Source organism: Mercenaria mercenaria, chromosome 1 (assembly GCF_021730395.1).
Source record: "Mercenaria mercenaria strain notata chromosome 1, MADL_Memer_1, whole genome shotgun sequence".
NCBI classification, from domain to species: Eukaryota; Metazoa; Mollusca; class Bivalvia; order Venerida; family Veneridae; genus Mercenaria; species Mercenaria mercenaria.
This window is the reverse complement of record NC_069361.1, coordinates 94007144-94022435: the sequence shown is the minus strand read 5'-3', so window position 1 is coordinate 94022435 and position 15292 is coordinate 94007144. Positions and strand designations below refer to the sequence as shown.

The window sequence follows — 15292 nt, the reverse complement described above, 5'->3', positions numbered from 1 at the left end:
TTTGAGATATTATTTTGATTCTAACATGTAATCAAGGATTATCATGTAAATCCTTGGCGACATGCACCAAATATTTGCCTGTTTTGAGAGGGTTTCTTTTTTGACTGTGCCAACATTGACATTTGATGTTGTGATGTACAAACAGTGAGTTGTTGCATGATAACACACAATTTTCAGTCTTCTTGTTTGATAATCAAGTTGCATTAGAATAATATTTTTTTGTGTTGCAGGTTGTTGATTTACTCAATCAAGCTTCTTTGATGCAAAAAGATGCTCAGAAAGTTGGCAATTTAAAACAGGTAACGTTTTTTTACTATTTACTTACACAGGTAGCTTTTTTGTTAATGTTAAAATGACCTTTGAAAAAGTGCTTTGCTTTGTTAAAATGATCTGTGAAAAATTGTTGTTTGCCATCAGATTTTAGCTTGACTATTTTACTCACCCAGGCTCCTTGGTTAAAGTTTTTCATACAAGTATGAATAGCTGTCATTTAAAGGCATATATGTAGCTTTAAAACTTAATTTTTGGACTTGGAAAACCCTGGTTAAAGGTTTGCATGCAAGTTGATATCTCCAAAACTAATGCAGATATTGAATTGAAACTTCACCTGGGTCTTCAGGATTATAAAACTAGGTGAAAGCATCAAGTCCCATAGTTCTGACATGTATTTTGGCCAAATTATGTCCCCTTTTGGACTTAGAAAATCCAGTTATACATGTAAGTTTTGCATGCAAGTTGCTATCTCCAAAACTAATGCAGATACTGGATTGAAACTCTGTAGATATTTTGACATTTAGGGTAATAGTCCTGATCTGGGACAACAATTCAAATAGTTTAGCATTGGCCATCTTGTGGACAGCTCTTGTTAAGATATGTCTTGGTTGTTTGGTACCTGTCAACTTACTATACATTAGAGTATGCAAGTATTCTTTTAATATTTCAGGTGCAAGAGTTGATTATTCATAAAGATACAAACTTGTTAGATAACTTCTTTGATGTAAGTACAGTTTTCAGATTGTAGGGTTTTATTCCCCAGTTATTATTACTGGGAAGCATGTAGTGTTTCCTCTGCCCATGTCATGATGTGTGTCCATCACTCTGTTGGTATGTAGAAAATGGTGTCTGGCCAAGAACTAGATCATACATAGTCTGATTTTGAAATTACTTAGGATAAAGGACCATCTTGGCAAAGTGATAGATTGCACGCAAAACCCAGATACTTGTATAGAAGGTCACTGTCACAGAGGTAAAAGATTTTAGATAATTTGTAGTGTCAGGTTTACAACATTATTTAAATGCATATCACACGGACGACCTAGACACTTGGTTTAAATGTTAAAGTTATTCTTACAGCTAAAATAATAACATAGCTTTTCTTGTCCATTCTATAGGTTCTGTTTGCATGGATGGATATTCTAATAACTTGGCATGAACTTTCACTTTTACAAGTTACACATCCTTTGCAAGACATAGACCTCTAAGAGGTCAAGGTCATACTTTAGTTTTAGCCTAAATTTTCTATTGTCAAACTTTCGTTACCAGTACTAGCATTACACGCTTTTCTGTGTCCTGACATCACATAATGGGGGCTTTTGTGTCCTATGGACACATTTCTTTATTCAGAACTAGTTCAAATTATTTCATGTTGGGTACTGTGCATGCTGTACTGCAGTTTTCATTTTTCAATATCCTTCGAAAATTAGGTACTTATATTGGTATTATCAGGAATATGATGGTCTGACCTTTTGGATTTGAATTGTTGTAAATAAACTAGGTCATAAGGTCAAATCATAGAAAGACCTATTTACACTTCTAAGGCCACATTTCCCCCCTGAGCATCATGCTACTTAGTCAGAATGTTGCCTGTTTAAAATCTGGAATAAATTTTTATCTTGGTCAGTTGGGTGAAAACTAGTCACTAGGTCAAATCTGTGGAAAAAAACTTGGTGCAAGGTCTGTCTGATTTACATAAAACATGGCTATTAAGTAAACTGTTTGTCTTTAAATATTATCTCAGAAATGCTCCTTCAGTAACCCAATACATGTACCATGTTTGTTCGAGTTATTCCAGTTTGTCAAGGACACAGCCACCAGAAGGGGTAGTCACTTTTTCAGAGATGTATACAGTATTTCCGATATGCATAGTTATAGTGGATACTATAAAAAAAATCTTCTTGTCAGAAACACTGGTAGAATTTAAAAATAATTTTACAGATATATTCCATGTGTGACCCTCTAACAAAATTGTCTAAGGGCCATCATGGCCCACTTGTTCATAAAAAATGATTAATAAAATACTTGAGGTTCAGCAGTATGGACAATACATGTATATATTTTGCAAAATTAGTAAGAACCAGGATGTGTGAATGGGGGTTAAATCATAAGCTAAATATAAAACTGAAAAACATGTCAGAAATGTGTGGTGGGTTTAGAGAAATTTGAATTTTCTAAATTCTATCATGATTCCACTACCATTACCACATCTCCATAGCATTGCCAACACCAGTAACAAGAAGTAGTGTTCAAAATAATAACAACAATAATAAGACTGATAATAATGCCTTAAAAAATGAAAAAAAAAGTCTTAATAATGAAATCTCCAGAAATATTCCTTAAAATGTCCTGCACTGTTTACATGGTTAGTCTGTATGAACCCATGGTCACTATATATCAACAATAGAATGAAATTGTTATTCTGCTACTTATAGGAGATGATAGCATTTCAAAGTGACAGATCGGTAGACATTAGGAAGTTTGTTGTTGGATTTATGGAAGAAGCTTGGTAAGTTAGAAACATATTACTTAAAAATTCTCTACAGACTCAAAATGTTTTGCACAGGAAGAACAGTTTGAATCTTCTTCCCAGAGGAGATCCCAAGTACATGTATTCATTTCAGAGTGAGAAATTGTATTTATGTAATGTAATGAAGTAATTTGAATCTTTCTTGAATGCCTTATGTTTTGTTTGTTTTTGGTTAAGTAAATATCTAGCACTGAAGACAGTACCAGTGTTGAATAATGAGTCAGGTACGCAAAGTTGGGTGGTCAAGTAGATCATTCTAATACAAAAAGATATTGTTTGGTTTCTTTCGATGTTATGGCAGACATATGTTTAAACATAAATAGCCAATGGAGCACACTATAGATATTCTTACTCATTTATATACAAGAACTCCATCTGTTGAGTATAGGTTTAAATGTATGCATGATGATAAGTTAATTACTGATGAGCAAAGAAAAATAAGCAGGCATACACTAGGTAGTAGAATGATCTATTTTACAGTAAGAAGGATCCGGAGCTGTTATCAAAGATAATGCCGTGTCTCCAGCATCTGCTCAATGATGAGAATGTCAATGTACAGAAGAGAGTCATTCTTACACTGTCCAGTATTTACAAAACACTCATCATGGTAAGTATATGTTTAACTTGACTTGTTCACATATGGGTTGGAGAAATTAGTGAAAAATATTACTTTATTTAAATGGCCTCTTGATATATGAAGAGTACTTGTAAAGTAGGAAGTGTTTTATACTGGGATTTTAACAGATATTTAAAACTAGTTTTCACCTCTGCTTTCTGCCCTAGAACTTATCAAACTATCTGTATGTACCTTAGTTTGTTTGTTAGCCTAGATGTCTGTCTGGAACGCAAACCTTACTTTCTTAGCCCATTTGTCCGTCTGGTAAAGTGACCATAGATTGCCTGTTTATTCATCTAGAACACTGACCATAGTTTGGTAGCCCATGGGTCTGCCTTACCCTTGCATGATCGTACAAGGCGACTTATAGGGTCTTAACACTTGGTTTTGCTGTAACTCTGTGATTCCAGCAGGTATGCAAATTTTGATTCCATACCTCATGTTTTTATTTCAATTTAAATGAGATGTGAAACCAAAATTTGTAGTCCTGTTTGGCGCCATATAACCTATACCGTGTTGGTGCGCCGTAAAACCCAAATAAATAAATAAATGGTTTGTCTGGAACCCTGACAATAATTTGTCAGCTTGTTTGTTAATCTGGAATGTTGACCTTAGTTTGTTAGCCTGTTTGTCCATTTAAAACACTAAGTTTCCTGGCCTGTTTGTTTGTCTGGAAAGCTGACCTTATTTTGTTAGCCATTTTGTCTGTCTGGAATGCTGAACTTAGTTTGTTAGTCTGTTTGACTGCCTATTAAAACACAGACCTTAGTTTGTTAGCCCCTTTTGTCATTCTGGAATGCTGATCTTAATTTGTTAGCCAGTTGTCTGCCTGGAACACTGTCACAGACCTTAGTTTGTTAGTCGCTTTGTCTGTCTGGAATGCTGACCTTAGTTTGTTAACCCCTTTTACTGTCTGGAACACTGACCTTAGTTTGTTAGCCAGTTTGTCATTCTGGAACACTGACCTTAGCTTGGTACCCCTTAGTCATTCTGGAATGCTAACCATAGTTTACTATCCCATTTTCTGTCTGGAACGAAGACCTTAGATTGTTAGCACATCCATTTGTCTGGAATGCTGACCTTAGTTTGTTAGCCTGTTTATCCTTCAAAAGCACTAACCTTAACTGTTACTTAGTTTTACCGCCTGAAATGCTTTTGAACCTTAGTTTCTTAGATAATTTGTCTCTCTAGATACATACCATAGTTTGTTAGACCATTTATCTGTCTGGAACACAAACCATAGTTTGTTAGCCAAATTCTCTGTTAGGAATACTGACTTTAGTTTATTAGTCAGTTTGACCTTCAGAAGTGCTAACCATTATGTGTTACCTTGTTTACCTGTCTGAAATTTAAATCTTTGTTTGTTTGATCAGTTGTCTGTCTGAAATGCTTCCTGTCTTTAAGCTATAACTTTGAAATCATTCTACAGATTCAAATGAATCTTGATCTGTGAATAATGAGCATAAAGCAGTTTGCTTCACACAAGAGTTTGGTCTGAATTGAATGTGAAAGTGGTTTGTGTGACATTTTGATCAAACTAAATGAAGATGTTCAAAGTTTTCACCATAAATGTGAACTTGATGCTTTAGCATTTTTATTATTTTGAAAGTTTTCTGATTGCATCTTAGGAGTTGGTTGCAAAATGCTTTGAGACCAAGGAAAATTGGCAGCAAGCAAGATGTCTGTTAAATACAAACAACAACATAAAATGTAAAATGAAGAGAATGTTTCTTTGTTTAACATTTCAGTGGTTAGCAAAGAGTAAACACCCTACTGCAGAGATGACTCAGGTGTGGGATATAATGGCCATGATGAAGAAAACATTGTATGATATGCTGGATTCAGAAAATGATGGGTAAACAATTCTTCATTCACTATTATTTTAAAATTGATCCCGATGTGGATGCAAACAGCCCAGAGTGCACCCAGTAAGCTCACAAGGCAGAACTAAAAATTATGAATAAATATGGATGCAAGTTTAATCCCTGGGGGTTTAGTACTCTCCAAAACAGAAGTAAGAGTGAAGTCAGTCATGCTCCACCTGTAAGTCTTGTTGAGTAGTTGTCAGTTACTTGTAGAGAAAAAGTCAGAGCTGGTACAGTATAAAGGATCTTTATTTAGGTTAGCTGAATGCTGTTGCATTACTGTTGAAAAAGGTATAAAATCCTATCAAACAAATAAACAGCTCATTCAAGCATTTAGTTTTGAGTTTTGATGAATTAATACATAAACCAGTATTAGCCTCAGATGTTTTTGATATGGTTTTTGGATATTGCATATATTATTGGAAATGGCTGTTAAAAGACTAAATATGCAATTTGTTCCAAAAATCTGTTAAGCAAATTATGATTTCTTTCAATAAAGTATATGGGTTAATCAATAGAAGCCAGAATGAAATGATGCAATAGAAAATAGTATTTGCTGAAAATATGCATTTCCATTATAGATTCTTGAAAATAGTGTATTTTGTTAACAGTGAAGTAAAACGTCGGCTTAATTAAGACTAAGACATTTGAAAACAAAAACACTATCTCATCTTTTATTACAGTATAAGAACACATGCAGTGAAGTTTTCTGAAGGGATTATTCTGACATTATCCAGGAAGACACAGGTAGGAACACATTTTTTATATTCAGTAATTTTGTGACAAAAATATAAAACAGTGAACTGAAAGTAACATTATTGTTTGTCAAAGTAATTTGTCCTCAGTCTGGTATATTTATATGGCAGTATATTGTCCCATGCTACTTCATTCGCTATTTCTTGTAGGAGTCGGAGATACCGAAGTCGCGGGGTGAAGAGGTCACTCTGGACAGTATACCCGAGACAAGCAAATATCTCAAAGTTCATAAACTAGAAGAGGAAGGGAAGAAAATGTTTGATTCTCTACTTCAGTTCCAGGCCTCACCACATATATCTAGGTAGGAATGTATTCTACATAATTGAGCCGTGCCATGAGAAAACCAACATAGTGGGTTTGCGACCAGCATGGATCCAGACCAGCTGTGCATCCGCACAGTCTGGTCAGGATCCATGCTGTTCGCTAAGAGTTTCTCCAATTCCAATAGGCTTTAAAAGCGAACAGCATGGATCCTGACCAGACTGCGCAGATGCGCAGGCTGGTCTGGATCCATGCTGGTCGCAAACCCACTATGTTGGTTTTCCCATGGCACGGCTCATATATCTAAGTCTGCCCACTTAACTCAGTAGTGAGACACAGATCTATGATCATAAGGTAGTGAGTTTGATCCCCAAAAGAGGCGTTGTGTTCTCGGAGACAGTTTTATGGGAGACATCTTATCTGATGTCATTTCCTCCTCCACCTCTGACTTGTGTTGAGAAGTTGGCAGTTACTTGCAGAGAACAGGTTGGTATTGGTACAGAATCCAACAACTTACATAATTGAAATACTGTTTAAAATGGCACTAAACCCAAAACAAATGAAAAATATTCATTTATCTAGATAGGTTTGTAATCAATTTATCTGTTCATTACTTACATAAATCTAGAAAGTAACTAAATGTAGATAGAGATTATCAGTACATTTAAACTGTGTAGTTGGTTTGATCACAGTTCTGAAAACAACTTCTATTTAAAGCTCAGCATAGCATTTGTTTTCAATGTACTATTTCTGAATGAGTAAACAGGTTTAGGCAGTTTGTTGAATGAGTTTTGGATTAAATCTTTTGTAAAAGAAAAAAGTCAGAGTATTAATAGTGTGATTATATATTGGTAATATATTTACAGTATAAACTTGATGACAGTGATGAGCAGTCTGTGTAATATTGCCAAGCAGAGGCCTGTGTTCTATGGCAGGGTAGTACAAGCATTTGAAACTTTACATGGTGAGTGATCAGTCTCTTTGTTAGTGAAAATTAGTTCTCCTGTAGCATGTGTAGTAGCTAGGAATTTTGTATATTTTTTACCTTGATTGTGAGCAAAATAGATTACTTTGATGACTGATAAAAATACTGTAAATTGAATTTTGTGGCATTAAAAAAACATTGAAAAAATATGTATATTCACTGTGTAAGACTAATGCTTTGTTTAAACATATAACTCCTGTTCATGTTTTCAAAGAAATACTTATTTTTGATATACAAGTTTATGTGGGGCTGTTGACTATTTGGTTAGTGACTTAGTGTTATCATGGTACGAGAGAGTCAATGTTTGACAAATTAATTATATGTAGTTACTTCCTTCATCAAAACTTAATTTTCTTTATCTAATCCTGTTTGAAAGAATATGTTAGGTTACACAGTGTAGAATGGCAGGTTATGACTCAGAGTGCAGTCCTAAGCGTATGAAATGGAAATTGTTCTACGTTATTTCTTTTCAGTGAATCTTCCCCCTACTCTGGCCAAGTCACAAGTGAGCAGTGTTCGCAAGAATCTCAAGATGCAAATGTTGTCACTGCTAAAACACAAGTGTGCAGTTGATTACCTTACCAATATAACAACACTCCTCACTGATCTCGGTGCTACACAGTCAGAGGTAGGTTAACTCACTGATCTCGTTGCTACACAGCCAGAGGTAGGTTAACTGGCTGATCTCGTTGCTACACAGTCAGAGGTAGGTTAACTGGCTGATCTCATTGCTACACAGTCAGAGGTAGGCTAACTCACTGATCTTGGTGCTACACAGTCAGAGGTAGGTTAACTCACTGATCTAGGTGCTACACAGTCAGAGGTATGTTAACTCACTGATCTCGGTGCTACACAGTCAGAGGTAAGTTAACTCACTGATCTCGGTGCTACACAGTCAGAGGTAGGTTAACTCACTGATCTCAATGCTACACAGTCGGAGGTAGGTTAACTCACTGATATTGATGCTACACAGTCAGAGGTAAGTTAACTCACTGATCTCGGTGCTACACAGTCAGAGGTAGGTTAATTCACTGATCTTGGTGCTACACAGTCACAGATAGGTTAACTCACTGATCTCGGTGCTACACAGTCAGAGGTAGGTTAACTCACTGATCTCAATGCTACACAGTCAGAGGTAGGTTAACTCACTGTATTGATGCTACACAGTCAGAGGTAGGCTAAGTTCTTAGATATCAGATAATTTGAAGACATATCTTCTAAATATATAATTGAAAATTATTAAAAGACATAGATTATGTACTGTTTGTGGAAAAAATAAGAAAAAGAAACATGTTGAGGAACAACGTATTTTTGATAACATTATTTAAGATGCAAAAATAAGTACTGAGGTGTCCGAACAGCTTATTGTTGCAAAAGTGAGGAAGATAAAGTAATCATCTTAATTTGTATCTAATATATTTCACTAAATGATACTGTTTGTACTCACATAGGTATTAAAAGTTATGCCAAAACTGGAAGAATCAAAGAAGCGAAAGAGACAAGAGGCAGGATCTGCAACAAAGAAAATCAGAATTGAAAGGGTAAGTGGTGTAGTTCTGGTTTCTGAAAAATGACAAGATATAGGAATTAACCAAAACTGATAACAGCTTTACAGTCAATGGATTTTCTTTAGATCTGTAATGAAAATATTATTGCATTAAATTGAACAAGTAGAAGAATGAAGATTCAAAGTGCTTGCAAACTGTATAATGTTATGTTGACAGTTAAAAATGATTGTAATTTATGGAAATGACACATTCCTATAGAAATGTGAAGCTTGTTCTTGTTTTAAAGATTTAGAATATGAGATAAAAACATGAACTCAGTGACTTTTTACATTTGAAACATTCCTAAATATACTGCAGGATGACGATGATGATGATATAGGTATGACACCTTGGACTGACAGAGCTACAGATCAGAAACTTGCTAATGTGAATTTGCGACAGACAGCTATAGATATTACAGCGGATGATCTTGCTCCGAGACTGAACGCTAACAATGTGGCTGACCTTGTCCTCATTAGTATGGTAAGATCTTTTAATTGTAGACATTATCAGTGATATGTCAGGCTTGGCACCTGTAGTCTTTTTCTACCTCAAAGTCTAGAAAGTTGCAATATGACCTATGATTGTGTTTGTATGATGTTCCACCCAGTATAACAAAAGATAATAAATTAAAATTGCTGTGGAGAACTGGAAGTGTGAAATATGTTCAGTATTGAACATAAAAGCATTTATTTACAAGTAGACCTGCTTTCATATGCAGTATCTGTTAATGACTCTGAAAAGCAAACACCTCTCTGTTAACAGACATTCGTCTTCCCGTATGACAGAATTCTTAGTAACCACCTCCCCAAGAGCTTCAAACTCTGTACAACAAACACAATTTCATCCAGATGGTTTTTGCTCTGAGGGAGTTGCACTATTCTATAACACAGACTGAAAGCAAGTTGGGCATATTAACAAACATAAAGAACAAGGTGTGAGAGTTTTCTTTTGAAATATAAATATGTAGTGTCATACCAGTAAACTGAAATATAAGCCATATTTTTAAACCTGTATTGAGCAGCCTGTCATGAGAGTATTAGTCATACTAACAGGTAGCTGCTTAAGACAAGTTGATATTAGAAAAAAGACTATTTGGAAAGTAAACAGACTAGCTGCTTAAGGCAAGTGGCCTTAATACAGTTGGATACTGAGGCAGGTCCTGCTATACTACTGGTAAGTATCTCGGATCTAAAACCGGCAAAATGATGGAGGTACTTTTGTATTTGTTTAAAGAAATGTATTTATATGTAGATCTAGTTGCTTTAGCTCAGTATTTGTGACTGACTGAATAGTTTATATTATGATACAGGTAATGTTACCCGACACGATGCCAGCCCACTTTCAGGCCACATACACACCTATAGCTGCTGCTGGGACAGATGGACAGGTCGGTCACATGGCTCGACTCCTTGCCACACAGCTTACCATGGCAGGCATGGGAAAGGGTGTTGCTGAAGTTCAGAGAGAGGTAACATACTGTATCTGCATTTTGAAAATTATAACATCATATTTTCAAAAAATGACAATGAATTACCATATCAATGAAATATTTATACCAGAGTACAAATACTTTGTTAGGCTCAGATAAAAGTATTAGTTGTTGTGTTATGGACTTAACAGGATTGAAGAATTGACAGTGTGGTTCAGACTGCTTGAATGTAGAATAGACATGTTGCAGTTATGTCATTGATATATACTTGTTGCTTGGTAGTTATCAGCGGAGTTATGACCCTTGATTTGTCTTATTTTTACAGTGTTTACACTACTTGTTGTATATCATTGGGCTGAATTTCACCTCTTGAGTGGTCAGTATGAAGTGTAATTGTGCATATTTTCAGCATGTTCTTGTTTAATGATTTTCAATGGAGTTATGACCCTTGATTTGTCAATCTCTATGACATCTGTACTACTTCTTCTATACCACTGTTTTGAATTCCATCAAACTTTATAGGAGTGATCAGTGCTAAGCCTAGTTGTGTATATCTTTGGGATGTTGTGGTTCGATGATTTTCACTGTAGTTATGGCTCATTATTTGTGACATTTTTCAATGTCTGCGTGTTAAATGTTGGAAGACATGTTTTTCATGAAAACAATGTCTGGTTATAAACTTCTGTGTTTTAAGGCTGCTGAGAAGAAAACATCACCATTTGATGGAAGTGAAACACCAGCATTTCAGGGAACATCTCCAAAACAACTCATTTCAACTGTTGTTGGTAAGCCTTCTGTTAGCAAATACCTTTCAACTTCTATTTTAGTTTTTAGCTCGACTATTCAAAGAATAGTCTAGCTATTCTACTCACCCTGGCGTCGGCGTCACACCTTGGTTAAGTTTTTGCATGCAAGTACATACAGCCATCAATGAAAGGCATTTAGCTTTGAAACTTATTTCTTCTTTTTCTATGTCAATTACCAACCTCTCTGGGTCAAGTCCCATAACTCTGACATGTATTTTGAGCAAATTATGCCCCCTTTTGGACTTAGAAAATTTTGGTTAAAGTTTTACATGCAAGTTACTAACCAAAATTTTCTATCTCCAAAACTAATGCAGATATTGATTTGAAACTTCACATGTGTCTTCGGGGTTATAAAACTAGTTGATAGCAGCAAGTCCCATAACACTGACTTTCATTTTGGCCAAATTATGCCCCCTTTTGGACTTAGAAAATTCTGGTTAAAGTTTTGCATGCAAGTACATACAACTATTTCTAAAAGGCATATAGATTTGAAACTTATTTTTTCTTTTTCTAGATCAATTACCAACCTCACTAGGTCAAGACCCATAACTCTGACATATATTTTGAGCAAATTATGCCCCCTTTTAGATTTAGAAAATTTTGGTTAAAGTTTTACATGCAAGTTACTATCTCCAAAACTAATGCAGATATTGATTTGAAACTTCACATGTGTCTTTGGGGTTATAAAACTAGTTGATAGCAGCAAGTCCCATAACCTGACTTTCATTTTGGCCAAATTATGCCCCCTTTTGGACTTAGAAAATTCTGGTTAAAGTTTTGCGTGCAAGTACATACAACTATTTCTAAAAGGCATATAGATTTAAAACTTATTTTTCTTTTTCTAGATCAATTACCAACCTCACTGGGTCAAGTCCCATAACTCTGACATGTTTTTTGAGCAAATTATGCCCCCTTTTAGACTTAGAAAATTTTGGTTAAAGTTTTGCATGCAAGTTATTATCTCCAAAACTAATGCAGATATTGATTTGAAACTTCACATGTGTCTTTGGGGTTATAAAACTAGTTGATAGGATCAAGTCCCATAACTCTGACCTTCATTTTGGCCAAATTATGCCCCCTTTTGGACTTAGCAAATTCTGGTTAAAGTTTTGCGTGCAAGTACATACAGCTATTACTAAAAGGCATATAGATTTGAAACTTATTTTTTTCTAGATTAATTACTAACCTCACTGGATCAAGTCCCATAACTCTGGCATGTATTTTGGGCAAATTATGCCCCCTTTTGGACTTTGAAAATTCTGGTTAAAGTTTTACATGCAAGTTTCTATCTCCAAAACTAATGCAGATATTGAATTGAAACTTCTCATGTGCCTTCGGGGTTATAAAACTAGTTGATAGCAACAAGTCCCATAACTGATATGCATTTTGGTCAAATTATTCCCCCTTTTGAACTTAAAACTCTTTTGACTTTTTTGGGTAATATTTCCCTGCTTCTGGGTCAATATTTCGAATAGTCGAGCTTTGCTGTCTTACGGACAGCTCTTGTTATAGCATAAAATGGAGATATGCAGGGTATTTGTTTGATGCTTTTGCATGAAATTTTGAGCATGTGCCTCCTTGGTAAAGGTGTTTTATCATATGCTTCACTTTGGAGAAAGTTGACACTTTATCTATTTCTGGGGCCTCTGTTGCCGAGTGGTTAAGGTCACTGACTTCAAATCACGTGCCCCGCATCGATGTGAGTTCAAGCCTTACTCTGGGCGTTGAATTCTTCATGTGAGGAAGCTATCCAGCTGGCTTACAGAAGGTCGATGGTTCTACCCAAGTGCCTGCTCATGATAAAATAATGCACGGAGGGGCACCTGGGGTCTTCACCACCATCAAAGCTGGAAAGTTGCCATATGACCTATAATTGCAATGTTAAACCCAAGAAAATAGATAAATAAATTATCTATTACTTATTGGTTGAAAAGCTTTGAAACAAGCATGAAAATTAACTTAAAATATTGTATTCTCCAGCTACAACTTCATTATCCTGAAAATAAATTAATGTGCTGATACATAGTGGACTTTTTAGCTCACCTGAGCCAAAGGCTCATGGTGAGCTGTTGTGACCCGCTCAATGTCCGTCGTGTGTCGTGTGTCCGTCAACATTTTCTAAAAAAATATTCTTCTTGAAAACCACTGGACAGAATTACACCAAACTTCACAGGAATGATCCTTGGGTGGCCCCCTTTCAAAATTATTCTGCATGGAATTGAATTCCATGCAGAACTCTGGTTGCCATGGATGGCAACCAAAAGGAAAAACTTTAAAAATCTTCTTGTCCAAAACCGCAAGGTGTAGAGCCTTGATATTTGGCATATGACATCATCTAATGGTCCTCTATGAAAATTTTTCAAATTATGCCCCTGGGGTGAAAAGAGGCCCCACCCCGGGGGTCCCAAGTTTTACATAGATAATATAGGAAAAAGCTTTAAAAAATCTTCTTGTCTGAAATTACAAGACCTAGGCCTTTGATATTTGGTATGTAGCATTACCTTGTGGTTCTCTACCAAGATTGATCAAATTGTTACCCTGGGGCGAAAAGAGGCCCCACCCTGGGGGTCCTAAGTTTTATATAGACTTATATGTATAGGAACAAACTTTAAAAATCTTCTTTCCTGAAACTATAAGGCCTGGGCTTTTGATACTTGGTATGTAGCATTGCCTAGTGGTCCTCTAAAGAAATTGTTCAAATTATGCTCCTGGGGTGAAAAGAGGCCCTGTGTTGGGGGTCCCAAGTTTTACATAGACTTATATAGGAACTTTTAAAAAAAATCTTCTTGTCTGAAAGTTCAAGGCCTAAGCCTTTGATATTTGGTTATAACATTGAGTAGTGGACCTCTAACAAGATTGTTCAAATTATGCCCCTGGGGTGAAAAGAGGCCCTGCCCTGGGGGTCACTTGTTATATGAGTTATATAGGAATAAATACTTAAAAAATTATCAGATCATATTTCTTCGACTGCTTAATTATAATTATCTGATGACCCCAAGTGATTAGGGGTCACTTGACTGTGACCTTGACCTACTGACCTACTTTCTTGTTTTTTAGCTCGACTATTCGAAGAATAGGGGAGCTATCCTACTCGCCCTGGCGTGAGCGTGAGCATTAGCGTGAGCATCACACAAATGTTAAAGTTTGCGTACCACCTCAAATATTTTCAAAGTCCATTGAGATATTGCTTTCATATTTTGCATACTTGTTTACCATCATGACCCCAGTCTGTAAAAAGGAGGAGGCAACTCTATCAAGCATTTTGCCTGAATTATGGCCCCTTTTCGACTTAGAATAAATGTTAAAGTTTGCGTATCACCCCAAATATTTTCAGAGTCCATTGAGATTTGCTTCATATTTGCATACTTTTTACCATCATGACCCAGTCTGTAAAATAGGGGAGGCAACTCTATCACGCATTTGACTGAATATGGCCCTTTTCGACTTAGAATAAATGTTAAAGTTTGCGTACCACCCCAAATATTTTCAAAGTCTATTGAGATTTTGCTTTCATATTTTGCATACTTGTTTACCATCATGACCCCAGTCTGTAAGAAAGAGGAGGCAACTCTATCAAGCATTTTGCCTGAATTATGGCCCCTTTTCGACTTAGAATAAATGTTAAAGTTTGCGTACCACCCCAAATATTTTCAAAGTCCATCGAGATATTGGTTTCATATTTTGCATACTTGTTTACCATCATGACCCCAGTCTGTGAAAAGGAGGAGGCAACTCTATGAAGCATTTTGACTGAATTATGGCCCCTTTTCGACTTAGAATAAATGTTAAAGTTTGCGTACCACCCCAAATATTTTCAAAGTCTATTGAGATTTTGCTTTCATATTTTGCATACTTGTTTACCATCATGACCCCAGTCTGTAAAAAAGAGGAGGCAACTCTATCAAGCATTTTGCCTGAATTATGGCCCCTTTTCGACTTAGAATAAATGTTAAAGTTTGCGTACCACCCCAAATATTTTCAAAGTCCATCGAGATATTGGTTTCATATTTTGCATACTTGTTTACCATCATGACCCCAGTCTGTGAAAAGGAGGAGGCAACTCTATGAAGCATTTTGACTGAATTATGGCCCCTTTTCGACTTAGAATATGCTTATTGTAATGTTAAAGTTTTACTCATTGCTTATATTAATTTACTATCAAGCACTGAGAATAGTCGAGCGCACTGTCCACTGACAGCTCTTGTTGAGATACTGCCTTGA

General features: G+C 35.9%; 1 protein-coding gene across 2 annotated transcripts in view; it reads left to right on the top strand.

Annotated features, from left to right (window-relative positions):
• LOC123564358 (symplekin-like) overlaps positions 1–15292 on the top strand; it is a 44350-nt gene that overhangs the window by 5137 nt on the left and 23921 nt on the right. For both annotated transcript variants that reach the window (XM_053517613.1, XM_053517610.1), the window contains exons 2-14: positions 231–299; positions 944–997; positions 2709–2782; positions 3284–3410; positions 5168–5274; positions 5968–6031; positions 6190–6341; positions 7168–7265; positions 7760–7914; positions 8738–8827; positions 9152–9316; positions 10146–10304; positions 10960–11050. In XM_053517613.1, the coding sequence (XP_053373588.1) occupies positions 231–299; positions 944–997; positions 2709–2782; positions 3284–3410; positions 5168–5274; positions 5968–6031; positions 6190–6341; positions 7168–7265; positions 7760–7914; positions 8738–8827; positions 9152–9316; positions 10146–10304; positions 10960–11050 (1405 nt within the window). The remainder of the gene's footprint in view (positions 1–230; positions 300–943; positions 998–2708; positions 2783–3283; positions 3411–5167; positions 5275–5967; positions 6032–6189; positions 6342–7167; positions 7266–7759; positions 7915–8737; positions 8828–9151; positions 9317–10145; positions 10305–10959; positions 11051–15292) is intronic.